Consider the following 18,131-nt stretch of genomic DNA (forward strand, 5'->3'; position numbering starts at 1 on the left):
ATCTTCATATAGAAATATAAAGATTTAATCCCACTTTACACTGGGAGACTTAGACTGTTTTAGACCATTGCCATGAAGTCTGTGACTCCTAAATAATGTGTGTATTCCATGTCCCTCAATGTCAGACAGGTTTTCCCTATTGTTTGTGTATTGAGATAATGTGTATTCCATGTACTGGAGTGTAGGAGACGGACAGACTGATACTGGGGTCTCTTCCTATTGTCTATCTATTGAGCTGGAATGTGGATTGTGCCTGTCACATTGTTAAATGTTAATGACCTCACATTGCTCTGTCCAGATGGCTAGATAATTCATTTAGGTTAATTCTGTTCCTGTATACACTTTCATCTGCATACGATACTTTATTCAACCTCACCAACTATGTAATCAGGCAGAGGGGAGGGATTGTGTACACTGTATGGGAGTGACTGAGTGTAAAACTCTGTTTTCTTTGGATTGTGAATTTCAAGGCCTGTTCCCAACAAGGTCCACCTGGGTGGTAACCTTGTGGGGGAAAACTGTATAAAAGGGCAGCTGTACCATTAAAGTTTGAGTTATACTTCACCCTCAATCGAGAGTCTTGTCTCTTATTGGGGGAATCTGCTACAAGGGATTGCTATCCTCTTCATACTCCCTTGAATAATCACTAAGCTCTTGTAAAAGCTTGTCCCTGTTCCTGCTTCACTCTCTGGGGAAAGAGAGGTTCACCCATGGGAACTTGAAGCCTTGTCGTAGGTCCAGGGTGGATAGGAGACGGCGAGACCCCAACCAAGCTGTGGCGGTTTGTGGGGTCTGAGGTGGTTATGGTGTCTGGTGGAGTGCTTGCTTGGAGCCCTTGGGAAGCACTTCTGTCAACGGAGGTACCCAGTCAGGGTGCCGGTTGATCCGTTACAGCATGCTTTGTAAATTGTGTGACACAGCAGCGCCTACTCACATAGTTTCAAACTTAAATATCATTCAGACTAATAGCTGTAGGCTAGAAATAATTAAAATGCAATGAGGGAATGAACATGAGTTTTCATTTTGATCGTAGATGCACTTAAGGTGCAAAATTACCATAGTAGCACCAGCCTGGTTGCTGGCCTTCTGACTGCTCTCAGAAGACTGTTCTCTTAAATTCTTCTAAATCTACTAGAAAACTGTTCCAGGCTGAAACTGTGCTTGCTTACAAGTGTAGAAGATTGTTCAACTTCACCCAAGAAAGATATGTACAGCCCTGCCCTAGTCAGCCTATTTGCCATGTTGAAAGATCACTACCCACTAGTACTTCAGCAATGCTTTTACACTTGTTCCTGTGTACGGTTGCTAAAACAGCTAGAAGTACTATATATATATATATATATATATATATATATATATATATATATATATATATATATATATATATATATATATATATATAATATATATAATATATATATTTATTTTCCTTTGTTTATCCTATTTTTCACTCCTCTAGGACTTTTTGTTTGCCTGTAGAATGAGACCAATGGAACTGCAGTTTATAGTGTCTTGTATGTATTTTGTATCTTGATATAACTCTATAGACTATGTTGTCGTGAGAGAAATATTACAGCACAGACTATTTCAACTGGCCTGTTAAATAAGTAACAAAAAAACCTGAAGAGAATAATACACTATATTACTCTAGAGTGGAACACTTTGTATGGATTGCCTTAAGATGGCTGCCGCCTAATGGGTGAAGTTTGTCTTCCCAAGATGGCGTCTACCTATGCTGGAAGGTGTGGATCTTGGCTTCAGTGAAGCATGTGTCAAATGTTGCGTCTCTGGATCTTCAATGAGATTTGTGATGATTCCCTGTAGATGATGGGCACGTGTGTTGTGTATTGCCTTTCTGTCTAACTGACTTTGCTATATATGGATTGCAAATAATACAACTCTTGAAACCGCCCAGAGAGTGTGTTTGGTATTATTTACCTATATCTCATTGTTGGATCAGGTTACTGATCAGTTATGTGTTTATACAAGCATTAGCTCACTTGGCCTCCAAAACTAGAAATGTCTATCTTTTCAAGCCCTGAAAATGAGCTGCAGCATGGTGGCCAAAACCATACAGCGGTTTAAAAGGACAGGTTCCACTCAGAACAGGCCTAGCTATGCTCGACCAAAGAAGTTGAGTGCACGCGCTCAGCGTCATATTCAGAAGGAAGCCTCTTCTAAAGATGATGGACAAGAAAGCTCGCAAACAGTTTGCTGAAGACAAGCAGACTAAGAACATGGATTACTGGAACCATGTCCTGTGGTCTGATGAGACCAAGATAAACTTATTTGGTTCAGATGGTGTCAAGTGTGTGTGGCGGCAACCAGGTGAGGAGTACAAAGGCAAGTGTGTCTTTCCTGCAGTCAAACATTGTGGTGGGAGTGTCATGGTCTGGGGCGGTATGAGTGCTGCCTGCACTAGGCAGCTACAGTTAATTTAGAGAACCATAAATGTCAACATGTACTGTGACATACTGAAGCAGAGCATTATCCCCTCCCTTCAGAGACTGGGCTGCAGGGCAGTATTCCAACATGAAAATGAGCCAAAACACACCTTAAAGACAACTACTGCCTTGCTAAAGAAGCTGAGGGTAAAGGTGATGGACTGGCCAAGCATGTCTCCAGACCTAAACCCTATTGAACATCTGTGGGGCATCCTCAAACAGAAGGTGGAGGAGCGCAAGGTCTCTTAATAACCACCAGCTCTGTGAGTGGAAGAGGACTCCCGTGCAACTTGAGAAGCTCCGGTAAACTCCATGCCCAAGAGGGTTAAGGCAGTGCTGGAAAATAATGGTGGCCACACAAATAGTGACACTTTGGGCCCAATTTTTAAATTTTTACTTTGGGGTGTACTCACTTTTGTTTCCAGCAGTTTAGACATTAATGGCTGTGTTGAGGTTTTTTGAGGGGACAGCAAATTTACACTGTTATACAAGCTGTACACTCACTACTTTACATTGTAGCAAAGTGTCATTTCTTCAGTGTTGTCACGTGAAAAGATATAATAAAATATGTTCTACAATTTGAGGGTGTACTCACTTTTGTGAGATACTGTATTTCCAGTGTGACATAGGCTCTTAACCATATGACTTGCAACATAGGGGGAGATTTCCTAAAACTGGTACAGCTGTTTATAGTACCAGTCAGCTTCCAGGTTTTATTATCAAAGCTTTATTAAACTAATTGAAGTTAGAAGCTTATTGGTTAAAAATGTATAGGCGGCAGCAGAATAATTTGAGCTAGACATTAGTTGACTTTTGCAAGCAGTTTGATTCCGTTTAGTAGGGGTTTTGTCCTATGTGTATTTTTCCAGCCTTAAGCAGGCCGTACACTGTTCAAACTTCTTTCCTGCAACCACAGACAGTGTTGACAGGGGAATCAGCAATTGTATTCTCCTAGCGGGGGCGGGCTGGGAAAGCCATCCGTGCCGTGAGAAGACCATGATAATCCGGCAGGCTGGTTGTACCCAAGTTGATCGATCAGTCAACTTTGGTACATTCAGCCTGCCCATTAACAGTTGAAATTTTGGCCGGTTCCTGCTGAACCAGCTGAGATTCGAACTATGTATGGTCGGCCTTAGGACATTGGTGAACCGCTGGACACACAGGCTTGTTAATTGTTTTGTCCTCAAGTGACACAATGCAAATACTATTTGTTAGTTTGTAAACGTAGCCTAGTTACTTTTTGGTTCCAGATGTTGTGTGAATACCAGAATCCCCATTGTTAACAGACTAAAGGGTCCTTGTCTTGAAAAAAACGTATCCACATTTGTTTGCTGACCAAATTGAGTAATTTTCCGTCTTTTAGGATAACTTTTAATTTATGCCTAATAAGAAAGATGAGATTATCCGATGAATAATTTTTTTTTTTTTGCATCAAGAGAGCATCCTAGTGACAGCCATGGCTCCCTACATACATACAGTGGAATAGTGAGCATAGACACCCAATGACGGCAAGTGTGTTTTTTTGCAGGATTATCAGTGAAAAAAAAGGAAAAAAAGGCCTGTAAAATTCTAATGCAACCACCATATTCAATGACTGATGAACTTCAATATATTATATTGTTGCTTTTCAGTTTAGCTACTTAGCGTAACTTAATCTACTAAAGTGGGCATTTTTTTTTTTTTTTTTAATTAACATCTCCTTTTTTATAACCAAGATTAAATTGCATGGACAATCATTCATGTTAAGTACTCTAATACAGAAATTGCTGTATCAAATATAGAATCAAAATAAGAGTAGAATCAGTCTTTTCCTGTCTTGATGTGAATATAAAATACATTTTTTTAATCACCTCTTTACATATAGTGGATGAATGCAATTCAAAAAATGGTATATTCATCGCTTAACAGACTCAGAAAAGACCTATTCCATGTAATGCTTTTAAACCCAAATGTACTCTGCTTTGATTATATGTGTATAAAAAAGTAAAGAGGCCGGGATAATCAGGCTTCGCATGAGGCAGAACAATAATGCAGATGTGAAAGACGGCTCAAGACCAAAAAGCGGCATTGCACCTCTCTAGATTGGGGTGACCTTGTGCATGGCTATGTACTGCCATTGACGTGCTTCTACATTAAAGTCATAATTTGGTTTGTGCAGTGCTGTAATCAAGGCAAGTGTCAGCATTTCTAAATACTGATTCCAGATGAAGCAAGACCAACTAACCCTGAAACTTTTCTGGAATGGAAGAGCTAAGGTGACTAATGGGTTGTGCCCTTGCTTTCAGTTGGCCCCTGAAACTGGAGCTGTAAGTAAGCAGATCATAGCCTTCCAGTCACTTTTCAGCTACTCTCCATGTGCTGAAACATCCAATCAGTTCAAGGCTGGATGACCTTCCTGATGAAGGGGTTTTCTATGCCATTGTGCAAGTAGGAAACCCCTTTAATTCTTAGTACAGTGCCTCATACAACACATGATTGCATTGCAGTTTTTTAAACTCATCTCTTTATAATCACAGCCTTTTCTACACAAATGTACATACTCGGGTGGTTGGACTGCATATCCATATTCCAGGCAGCATGTAACATAAACGTATAATAACATGCTGTGATGGGAGTCACTTTGGGGGACCTGTGGAACCCAGCTTGCCTTGGAGAGGTTGGGAAGTCTCTGTCTTGGGTCCCTGGACTCCTCTTATGTGTAAGTCACCCTGTGTCTATTAGGGGCACAGGGTGACCAAGAACCCCAGTCGGGTCTGCACTAATCAGACTCGCTGTACAACCACACTGGACTCAGCCTTTCGTGTTACCCCGGTTATCCTGGGTTTTATATGTGTGGTTTGTGTTGAAAGAGTGAGGGGCTCTTTCACTTGGGACAATAATATTTCTGAACAGTGTCCCTCAGGAAATATATGAAGATGAACGGTTTGAATTTTCAGATTGCTAGAATATTGCAGGAGTGTCTCATAGACGCTTGCTAGATAGTGAGGCGGGTTGGGGTTTGTTATTGTTAGGTACCTGTATCCCTTTGTTCTATTGTTGTTCTGTCTGCCTTAGGATCAACTTACTGTATTATGGGATGTATATGTGTATGTGGATTGGCTGCTAAGGAGGAGGGGGGTTGTCCCAAAGTGTATATCTGTTTGTGCATGTGTTTCAATAAACAGTTGTTGCTTTCAGACACATACAAGCTAAGTGCAGGCTAGTTTTTTATGGGGGCGGCTGGAATATCTATCCATGTTCAGACTGGGGGAAGCCGTATACTGACGGAAGCCTACAAACACAGTGTGGGTCGGGGGTTTCGTTACACATGCCAACTATTTTTATGGGAGTCTCAATATTTGCCTACAAAGCGGGCATTTTACAGGATTGCTTTTGGCCATGTAAAGAAAGTTTTTGTTTTTCTGATTAGAGAGGAGCTACAAATTGTGTAAAGGATTGATTTTATATGCTAGGTGTGGTGTTCTTGCTGAAAAGGATGCACCCATAAGAAATACATAAATGGCTTGATTTCTGTATAGCGAGGTTGGCAACGTATGTATCGCAGGCAGCTGATGGCTAAATCTCATCTCTTCTTTGTTAACCTCGGAACCTGGACAGAAGTGAGGACCTAATCTGTATTTTACTCCTGCATCGGCCTTAAAGCCGGCTTCTCTTCCTCTCCCTTCTGCCGGAATTTAGCTGCTACAGGAGGAAAATACAGGGGATCAGTTCTTGTAAATGCCACCCCTTCTGTCCAGGTTCCCCTTCCTTCTGCTGCCCTGTGTGCTCCCCTGGTCTCCCCCCCCCCTCCTCACAGCACTGTTGGCTCCCCCCCTCTTTCTGTTGTGGGGGATCATTTCAGGATAAAGAATGGGGTAAGGGGCCAGGAAATATATAATTTACAAGCCTATTCCTTTTCTGAATTAACCTAACTGAAGCTTCTATGTGAATGAACAGGGAGACTATGCAGAGCTCTTCCTGTTCAAACATTCTATGCAGCTGAGGTTACAGAGATCCAGATTGAGGACCCAGTCCTCAAATCTCCTTTCTCTAGGGATGCACCCAAATGAAAATTCTGGGCCGAAACCGAAAATTCAGGATGCCCTTGGCCGAAAACCGAAACCGAAAATGACTTTTTTCCCCAAATGATTTTAAATAAGTTATCTTACACTGACTGACTGACTGACACTGACTGACTGACACTCACTCACTGACTGACTCACTGACACTCACTGACTCACTCACTGACCCTCACTCACTGACACTCACTCACTGACTGACTCACTGACACTCACTCACTGACTGACTCACTGACACTCACTCACTGACACTCACTCACTGACTGAGTCACTGACACTCACTCACTCACTGACTGACACTGACTGACTGACTGACACTCACTGACTCTCACTGACTGACACTGACTGACTGACACTCACTGACTCTCACTGACTGACACTGACTGACTGACACTCACTGACACTCACTCACTGACTGACTCACTGACACTCACTGACTGACACTCACTCACTGACTGACTCACTGACACTCACTCACTGACTGACTCACTGACACTCACTCACTGACTGAGTCACTGACACTCACTCACTCACTGACACTCACTGACTCTCACTGACTGACTGACACTCACTGACTCTCACTGACTGACACTGACTGACTGACACTCACTGACTAACTGACACTCACTGACTAACTGACACTCACTGACTGACACTGACTGACTGACACTCACTGACTGACACTCACTGACTGACACTGACTGACACTGAAACTCGCTGACTGACACTCACTCACTGACTGATACTCACTCACTGACTAACTGACACTCACTGACTGACACTCACTGACTGACTGACACTCACTGACTGACACTCACTGACACTCACTCACTGTCACTCACTCACTGACACTCACTGACTGTCACTCACTGACACTCACTGACACTTACTCACTGACTGTCACTCACTGACACTCATTGACACTCACTCACTGACACTCACTCACTGACTGTCACTCACTGACACTTACTCACTGACACTCACTGACACTTACTCACTGACTGTCACTCACTGACACTTACTCACTGACTGTCACTCACTGACACTTACTGACACTCACTGACAATCACTCACTGACTGTCACTCACTGACACTTACTCACTGACACTCACTGACACTTACTCACTGACTGTCACTCACTGACACTTACTCACTGACTGTCACTCACTGACACTCACTGACACTTACTCACTGACTGTCACTCACTGACTGTCACTGACTAACACGTGCACTGCAATTAGAAGGGGGTGAGCACTGCACTAGGCTGTGATTCTGTTCTACTACTGACATTTATGCAGTAGAAAAGGGGAGAAACAGTTTTTTTTTTTTACCGCACAGCACATAACATTACCTTCCTCCACAGCAAACACCATGTGAAGGCACTGAAGGGAGGAGGTGGGTGGAGCGATGCAGCAATCGGCGCGGGGGAGAATGAGATCCTCCTACACTGTCACTGTGCATTCTGGGTCCCTTTCCCCCGGGACGTCCACTGGTCTAGCAAGCAAGCTGTAAATTACAATGAAGGTACCGGCATCGGATCGCGGCGGACAGGGAAGTCAGGGATGACTCACTACTTTCACAGATCAGGGGCCATACATTTTCGGCTTTTTTTTTAACCCCCTATCGGCCGAAATGAAATAGTAGCATTTTCGGCCGAAAATATCGGCGGCCGAAATTTCGGTGCATCCCTACCTTTCTCTGTCAAAAATGAGACATCAAGAGATCTGTTTAGACCCCTGATATTTCACAACAGCCTCCCAATGGGGCTGCTAAAGAAATTGTAAAAAAAATAATATAAAAAAAATGTAATTTTAAAAGATAATTAACAAAAGGACTGATACATCAACTGCCCTACTGACACCGTCCTCTGCCCTTCTGACACCATCCACTGCTCTACCAACACTGTCCACTGCTCTACTGACTGACATAGTCCACTTTTAAGATAGGATAAGTTTATATTTTTACAGTGACATTTGTTTTATTATACTTTTCTAAGTTTTCCTTGCTATTTAGTTAGTCCTTGCTAGTTCATTTATTTTAAAAAAAGGGCACCAAACCCCGGTGATCTTTGATCTCTTTCATGTTGTTCAGGTAGATCTCCACCTCTGAAAAGTTGCCTACCCCTAGGGATGGCCATGTTTTATGTACCTAGGATCAAATAAAACCAATATACTGACTCAGTGTTGTCTTATTTTACAGAGAACTGATGAAGAGGCTGTTGTAGACCAAGGTGGTACCAGTTCGGTGCTAAATATACACTATGAAAAAGAAGAGCTTGAAGGTAAGTCTTTTTATGGCAAACCATGACAGTTTTATATGGCCCCCAGTGTCAGTCTCTAGTGTTTTTAGTGTTTTTAATGATTGACTATTTCAAAATAGAGGGGGGAATTCAATAAAGCGATAATGACACCTTTAATTAGGTCCTTGTCCCTTTCACTGTGTATTCTTCAATTCATTTTTCTACCAATTTTATTGAAAATGAAAGTCACCTGCTTTGATTGACTAATCCACGTTAAAGCTTATCTAAACCCTGATCTAAACCCATGATCAAATATATAATATATTGCAGCTTACCAGTCCATAGATGAGGTAACTGCATTCACTTTTTTCAGGCTATTTTTCCATTTATTTGTGCCGGATTATGCTGTGAATGACATACTTCCTGTTCTTTGTGGCTACAATCATTCCTCCATTGAATCTCCTACTCTTATTAGCTATTAGACAATCCCTGAAAACCCTCCTCTTCAGAGAAGCCTATTCCACCCACACCTAACAACCGTACTTCCATTTTCTCCATCAGCTCATCCCCCACAGTTATTGCCTTCTGTTTCACTTGACCCTCCCTTCTAGATTGTAAGCTCTAATGAGCAGGGCCCTCTAATTCCTCCTGTATTGAATTGTATTGTAACTGTATTGCCTTCCCTCATATTGTAAAGCGCTGCAGAAATAGTTGGCGCTATATGAAACCTGAATAATTATAATAATAGTAATCTATGGACCCATAGTTGTTACACGGGCTGGACTTCAAAAATGTCTGCCTTTGTTTATCTCCATTATATTACGGATAGATGGGATTGGTAGTTTACTCAATAAGATTGTTTTGCTATTTTCTAAACTCACAGGAAGTGATAAAGCGGTAGGTAGGAAACTCAGAGACTTCTATCCAAAATGACAAAGAATTAAGTGTATTATTTGATGTTATAGCAATGCGCCGCATATTAAAACCATATTGAATGATTCTTACTTGTATTTTCTTTTTTTTTTCTAAGCTTCTATTTGGGTGCAGCTGCCACTATGCTGACTGCGGTCTTCTGTGTCCAAAACGATTCTTACTTCTACCCTTTCTCCCTCTCCATGTCCATAATCTTGTGCATGCGCATTACTTAGCTAAGTACTCCCTTGGGCTAATTGCTGTAATGTGTTCGCTGCCTCTACAACCCTAGTGACATAGCGAGTCACATGGGGTTAAAGCTCAGCTTGTGAATGGGACATTCGTCTTGCGGTATCTCAAAGCTGACACCAGGCAAAGGAAATGAGGTAGTCCCAGCAAGTAAACACAGGACTTACGGCATTAAGAGGGTGCTGAAAAAATGTAATTAGTGCGCATGCGCCGATTACATCATTGCTAACAAAAGGATGAATTACACAGAAAGGAAAAATGTAGGAAGCATTGTACACACGGCGATCAGTTCACTAGTTTGGAATGCTTAATATGGCGAAAATAGGACCGGAAGGGATTACTACCACTTTAAGGACACTTCTAGTAAGATCAACAGGTATTTGTAAGCTGTGCTATATTATTATAGTTTTGGTTTAGCTATCCTTTTAAGTCCGCATTGAACACTTTGTAATATGTTACCGATCACGTGTTTTGTTTTGGTTTTTTCTTTTTTATTTCGGAACATTTTAAATAAACATTATGCAAAATGTTGAAAGCTTATCTTGACAAGTGAGTACAAACGGTATGTGCCTAGTAATAGGTTTACATAAAAGCTAGTTAAAAAAACATTTTTACTGCACATGAAGACAAATAAAGTAAACCTTTTTAGAAAATCAGCAAGCCATTGTTAGTAATTGACTTTATTGTTTACTGATGTTTCTACAGCAATACAGTTTGAGACTGTGCCAAGCAAAATTACCCATAATAAATAATGCAGAGCTGCTGAGAACATCTTCTACATACAGACCATGTTGCTTTTATTTGTTGAAGCCCAGTAACAAGCAGCTGGGATTTTTCATTATTATGGAAGGGTTTTCCTGGTGTGTAATGCTAGGGGAGGGTAACAGTAGTCATAATCTTGGAATGCTAAGCCCTTTCATTGAAGGCGACCCTCAGTCTTATGTAATGAGGAAGATTTGAATTTCTGGATTGGCATTTAGTAATGACTTTGTGAGTTAATGATTATGATGATGATATCTGTTCAGTCATGTCCAACTTTCGGTATCTGTGGGTCAGTTCTCTCCACACATTTCCAATGTTGTATGCCTTTTTTAGTTGTTTCATTTTCTGGCTGGTGTTGACTTTTATGGCGTCTAACTATTATGTTCTTTGGTGGCCTGGCTTCCTTCTGCCGCTTACTAATCCAAGTAGAATTGTCTTCTCCAGTGAGTTTGATTGCATGATATGTTATGTAATCTTGCCATCCAGTAAAATGTTTGGTTTAGTGTGTGCCAGTACTTGCTTGTTTGTTATCTTTGATTCTGAAGAATGTGCAGGAGCATTCCCAGCACCATAGCTCAAACATGTAAATTTTCCTCTTGTCTTGTTTTTTTATGGTCCAACTTTCTCAACGAAATGTAGCTGTGGGGACACAATAGCGCAGAATAGTCTGCATTTGGCTGCCAAGCTAATAGTCTTGTATTTTCCATATTCAGTTTATGTTCATCATTGCTGTGCAACCCAAAAGTGCATATACAGTATCCATTCCTTGCAGTGGTCATGATCTTGGTCTTTTTGATGTTCACTTTCCTCTTTTATCCTTTTGATCAGATGTTTTGGACCTTCTTGCTTTCCCAATAGGAGGGTCTTGTCATCAGGGTATCAAAGATTAATGCCGTCCCTTCCTCCAATCTTTACTCTAATTTTTTGATTCTCTAGCTTCCTCATGATTATTTCGGCATACAGGTTGAACAAGAAAGGGCAAAGAATGCAACCGTGCCTCACTCCCCACCCTATCTGTGTCCATCTACAGTATTTGAGTTAGGCTCTTTTCATACCAGTGGACCGATACAGCCCCCCTCTCCATTTTTCTGGAGAACCCAATCTGACCACCGATTGTTCTCTAAGGAGCGGTGGTTGTTCCCTGCCACCCGCTGGCATCTGATCCGATTCGGTCTGCTAAAAACAGACAGATGAGGATAGGTTTGCCTTACTATTGAGTCTAAAAATCATCTTCAGTGAATGCTCTTTTTCTAAGCTAAGTGGCAACCTAAAGTGGACCTAGCATTAGGTAAAAGAAACATTAATCCCAGCACCTAGTACCCAGTGCTAGTGGCCATCATCCCAATCAATATGTACAAAAAGGAATTCCCCAATGGTGCGGGACTATTAATGCCACAAGACACTGTATATCCAAGTTAAAATAATGAATTTTATTAAACAAATAGTCAGGACAAAAACAGTTGTACAAATCGACACAAATGACATCAACATAACACAGAAAAATAAAAGGGGGCATATAAAACTTGCATGCAATGACAGATCATATACCAGACCACATTGAAGACACTCAGGTGCATATGGTGGATTAAACCGGAAAAGAGACCCTACGCGTTTCGGGCGTCAAAACAGCCCTTCCTCAGGGGTCAACCAGAGTTCCAAAAGCACCTAATATGCCCTTGACGTCTACACAAAGGGTTTTGGAATGATCTGTCATTTAAAAACGGTAATTAATACCGTAGGAAGGAATGCCCGATTCCAGTGAGCCAGTTAAAGGCAAAAAATGGAAAGAAAGGAATGTAGTAGCTGCCCTGGAGGACCGCCAGGGCACCACGATGATCACAAAAGTAGCTCAGCAAGGACCACTCCAAAAGAAGACCTCACTCATGTTGTATGGATAATTTGTTATCAACCTGTACGGTTTAGAAAAAATATAATGACAGAGGGTCATATCTTGTAGAAAAAGAGTAGTAATTCCGTATTAGGAGTATCACAACATGTGAATAACTGTTTGTTGTGGTCCTGGAACCAGGCAGCCTAAGGCTGAGCTACTTTTGTGATCATGGTGGTGCCCCGGCGGTCCTCCAGGGCAGCTACTACATTCCTTTCTTTCCAAAACCCTTTGTGTAGACGTCAAGGGCATATTAGGTGCTTTTGGAACTCTGGTTGATCCCTGAGGAAGGGCTGTTTTGACGCCCGAAACTCGTAGGGTCTCTTTTCCGGTTCAATCCACCATATGCACCTGAGCGTCTTCAATGTGGTCTGGTATATGATCTGTCATTGCATGCAAGTTTTATATGCCCCCCTTTATTTTTCTGTGTTATGTTGATGTCATTTGTGTCGATTTGTACAACTGTTTTTTGTCCTGACTATTTAATAAAATTCATTATTTTAACTTGGATATACAGTGTCTAGTGGCATTAATAGTCCCGCACCATTGGGGAATTCCTTTTTGTACATAGCATTAGGTAAATTATACATATTGGGTGCATACATAAGAGGTGTATGTGTATACATGTATTACAAAAAAAATTTATTTAGCACATCTCTAAGTGAACTAACGATAAATGATTTGCAAGCTGAATACCAAGGGTAATTTCACAAGACAAAGCAATAATAAATTGTAATCCATGCAGCACAAATAAATCAGTGATTGCCAATGGACTGTCCAGAGTCAAAGCAGAGAATGTCCTTATAAGAAAGTAAAATCTTTATGTGAGAAAATCAGGAACACCGATCCCATGCGTGAAAGCAGCCTACCACCAGCACACAGATTGCTCGCTCACCTCAAAATGTTGACCCATGAACTAACCGGTGGTTCAAGTAGTCCCATATAGCCAAGTCAATATAAAAAATAAAAGAATTTAAGTGCTCTCTGTAAGATCTTAATAAACACACTTTATTGTATAAAGCTTACAAGATCCTCCTCTTGTTTTCAGTATAAAATTCCGAGAACAAATACCACCGAACGCCTGATCAATTAGTTTGGATCATTTCGGATAGCAGCAGGTGACGTCACATAACGCTGCTCCTCCTCCCGTACACATTACGTTCTTCGGGAATTCATCAGCGGGATGGAGCTATGCCGTCACTCGATTCTGATATAGAGCACCTGCAACCATGGAGACAGGAATGCTATAGCTTCTACGCAGCCGTACTCAATGGTAGACTAATAACCATGGAGACAGAAGTACTAAGGCTGCAATGTAGCTGCACTCAATAAAAACTGCAGCCTTCTCCCAAATGTCAGATCCAGAGCAAGTGACAACACCACTACTCTAAACATAGGTGAGAACAGGGTCATCAACAACAATGTATTAAGCCTTGGTACACCCTATTAATGTAGGTCTTGTGAGACAAAACTACGTTAAAAAAAAAAAAAACCCATTATGCTATAATAAAAATATCAGCATTTGTGACACCCACGGCAATCCGTTACAAAATATAATAACCGCAATAAACAACATATTAAATAACCGTTTAATATAAAATAACCTAAAAAAATGTAACACATTCCATATTAATATGGCCATAAGATAAAGATAAGCGAACAAACACCACTAGAAGAAACCCCAAATAAAGCACTAAAAATCAAAAAGCAGGACTAGGGGATATTAGTCCTATACTGGCCACTCCACGTTCAATCCAAATGGCGTAAGGACTTTGGTCTCAAAGATCCAGAATGATTTCCTTTGACTAAGGCGCCTGATAAAATCCCCCCCCCCCCCCTTCAATGTTTGACTCTCCACTCTCTAGAATCTGAGACCCCTAGGCTCCCTTTCATGACACATCCGGAAGTGTTTAGAAAACTCTAAAGGATCTGGGACCTTTTTTAATATCGTTAATGTACTCCCTAATATGCATACTCAGTGCCCTCGGGGTTCTGCCTACGTATTGAGGGCCACAGTCACATTCTAGCATGTCGACTATACCTTGTGTGCTGCAAGTAATAAGGTTCTTGATTTTGTAATTCTTCTTAGTGACAGAGGATGGGAAAGTTTTTGCGTCTTTTATTATTGTTTCTTGAATGTCTACATGCTGAACAGTGTCCAAAAGCATAAAATACGGACAAAAAGGAAAACAACTGTTTTTTCTTCACTATAAGAGGGTCCACCACCCCAGGTACAACCAAATCCCTAAGGGTGGAAGCCCGACAATAAATAAATTGAGGGTGTGCAGGAAGATTTGGCCTTAAGGCCCGATCCTGCAATAAAATCCCCCAGTGCTTGGTGATGTGTATACATGTAAAATCTGCAGGTATTTTCCCTCCCCCCTAATGCTGTACACCTGTGCCAACAAGAGTTCCCTTTCCCCTTCCTGCAAAATGTAGTCAGTTAGGCCCAGGTCAGTGCCATTTTATTTCTTCCATCTCATGACCTAGGCATCAGTACATCCTATAGTCTCTCCCATTGTACACTCATCCAGCTGTTAAATGTCTACAGGTGATCAATTATATTGACTCAAGGCTAAGGATACAGTGATTTCCCTACTTATTGTAATCCTTGTTAACATACTGTGTACTTACTGGCTTGACTGTAACCCTGTTAAAATGATACAAATTAAAATGAAGTGACTAGTTTCACTTGAGGTGATACACAGAGATGAAACCAATCCTCCTACATAGGTTGTACCTGTTTATCTGCAGATATCTGTCCTTTACAGCCTTCTACAACACACAGATGAAAGGATTTTTCTCAGAAAGCAGGGGGCAGGGATCTGAGGTCACACACACTGCAGCACTAGAGCACAGAGCTAATGTAATCTGAAAGTTGATTAGAGGAAAATTACACCACCCCCCTCTTTACAGGCTCAGAAAAGCATAGCACTGAGGGCATGAGTTATCTGCTGTGTGCTGGAGGCAGGGTGGGCTCTGTCCATGGAGGCTGGGTGATTGGATGATTGAATTCAGCAGAGCTTCACCTCATTCACCACGCTAAGGGAAAATTCCCTTGTAGAGTGAACAGCCTATCTGTCATTAGTAAAGTCAGCAAACAGCTGTTCTCCATGGCGATCAGTATTTCCCTATGTTATATAACCAACATGTTTACAATCACTTAGTAAAGTCTGTGTGCAAATACATTTGTAAAGCAAAGCCAGGCACATTCTGGTTACCACTGTCGTGTTTTCTTTTTTTTTTTTTTTGGGTGTGCAGCCATGTTGTATCATGAGTAAATTGTTCATAAACATTATATGCATTATGTCTGTTTATACAGTGACAACTATGATGGAGTATTTTTAGGGCTAGCCACCCTTATTTGTATGTTTTACACTTTTTTGTAATAGTAAATATATAATCAATTTTACTTTTTGTACTATATTCAAATTATTTGGTTATCATTAACCATTAGGATAAAGTCCCATCAGGGGGGTTCCTTCTCCCTTTTCTTTGCTGTGTTGATCGGCAGCCATTATTGTTCCAGAGGCCACTTAGTGGTGACTGATGAAATTACAGGCAATAAGACCATCTTGATAGACTTCAATTACTGGATTGCCAGATGGCATTTCTTAGTCACAATGGCAAACTGGTGAGCGAGATTTGTCCCGCCCTGCTACAAGGATAAGGTTTTGATGAAACAGATGAGGTTCATAGGGCGAACTGGTATTTGTACTATATACATACAGTATATTATATTTTATGCAATGTTATTTGGAAAATAATGAAGATTCAAATAGAGGTCATTTTTGGAGCCCTTGAAATGAAGTAGATTGTGTCCTTTCTACCTAATCAGCAAGCTAATGGTTTATTTTCCAGATCTCAGAGCAATTTGATTAACTGTGTATAGACCTGTCACAAACAATAACTGCCTGATTTCCAGAGACAACAGTCTGAAATTAAAAACATTCTCCTTTATACCGCTGTAAACAGCAAGAAGACAAAGAACAAAATGAGGTTATTGAGAAAATCTATCTGGATGGCTATATGTTTCACTGTGCTATATTTTTATTCTGAAGCTGCTGTCAAATCGTTGTTCACCAGATATATCTATAAAAGATCTTAACAGATAAAATACATCAGGAAAATGAGTGTGCAGTAATTTCCTTCACCACTCTGCTTTCAACAATCTTTTTATAGTGAAGAGACTTTATTCACAATTTCTACGAAGGCATATTAAATATAATTTGTCTTTCTTTGCTCCACAGTACTTCTCCGTTTTAAGTGCATGACAAATATGATCATGATTGTTTTAGAAGTATTGATTTATAAAATATTACATCAATATTGCTTTGATTTTATCAATGGAAATACATTTTCCAGAGTAGTTTGGATTCCTAAAATGTTTGGCAAGCTCCATATTGCAGTGTCATCCATATTTATGTTATTACTGGAAGCCTGGTTGGTTTGTGCTTGCAGTATCTATCTACAAACCCAATTCCAAAAAAGTTGGGACACTGTACAAATTGTGAGTAAAAAAGGAATGAACTACTTTACAAATCTCATAAACTTATATTTTATTCACAATATAATATAGGTAACATATCAGATGTTGAAATTGAGACATTTTGAAATGTCATGCCAAATATTGGCTCCTTTTGGATTTCATGAGAGCTACACGTTCCAAAAAAGTTGGGACAGGTAACAATAAGAGGCCGGAAAAGTTAAATGTACATATAAGAAGCAGCTGGACCAATTTGCAACTTATTAGGTCAATTGGCAACATGATTGGGTATAAAAAGCGCCTCTCAGAGTGGCAGTGTCCCTCAGAATTCATGATGGGCAGAGGATCACCAATTCCCCCAATGCTGCGGCGAGAAATAGTGGAGCAATATCAGAAATTAGTTTCTCCGAGAAAAATTGCAAAGAGTTTGAAGTTATCATCATCTACAGTCCATAATATCATCCAAAGATTCAGAGAATCTGGAACAATCTCTGTGCGTGAGGGTCAAGGCCAGAAAACCATACTGGATGCCCGTGATCTTCGGGCCCTTAGATGGCACTGCATCACATAAAGGAATGCTACTGTAATGGAAATCACAACATGGGCTCAAGAATACTTCCAGAAAACATTGTCGATGAACACAATCCACCATGCCATTCGCCGTTGCTGGCTAGAACTCTATAGGCCAAAAAAGAAGCCATATCTAAACATAATTTAGAAGCGTGGGTGTTTCAGGTGTTTTCTCTGGGCCAAAGCTCATTTAAAATGGACTATGGCAAAGTGGAAAACTGTTCTGTGGTCAGACGAATCAAAATTTAAAGTTCTTTTTGGAAAGCTGGGACGCCATGTCATCCGGACTAAAGAGGACAAGGACAACCTAAGTTATTATCAGCGCTCAGTTCAGGAGCTTGCATCTCTGATGGTATGGAGTTGCATGAGTGCGTGTGGCATGGGCAGCTTACACATCTGGAAAGGCACCATCAATGCTGAAAGGTATATCCAAGTTCTAGAACAACATATGCTCCCATCCAGACGTCGTCGCTTTCAGGGAAGACCTTGCACTTTCCAACATGACAATGCCAGACCATATACT

At 40.8% G+C, this 18,131-nt stretch overlaps 1 protein-coding gene across 1 annotated transcript in view; it reads left to right on the forward strand.

The window, feature by feature from the left end:
* LOC309545584 (electroneutral sodium bicarbonate exchanger 1) overlaps window positions 1-18,131 on the forward strand; it is a 414,564-nt gene that overhangs the window by 162,433 nt on the left and 234,000 nt on the right. The window contains exon 2 of the mRNA XM_082244814.1: window positions 8,702-8,783. Within this exon, the coding sequence (XP_082100940.1) occupies window positions 8,702-8,783 (82 nt within the window). The remainder of the gene's footprint in view (window positions 1-8,701; window positions 8,784-18,131) is intronic.

The sequence above is a fragment of the Pelophylax lessonae genome, assembly GCF_965119305.1.
Source record: "Pelophylax lessonae genome assembly, chromosome: 2".
Lineage (NCBI taxonomy): Eukaryota > Metazoa > Chordata > Amphibia > Anura > Ranidae > Pelophylax > Pelophylax lessonae.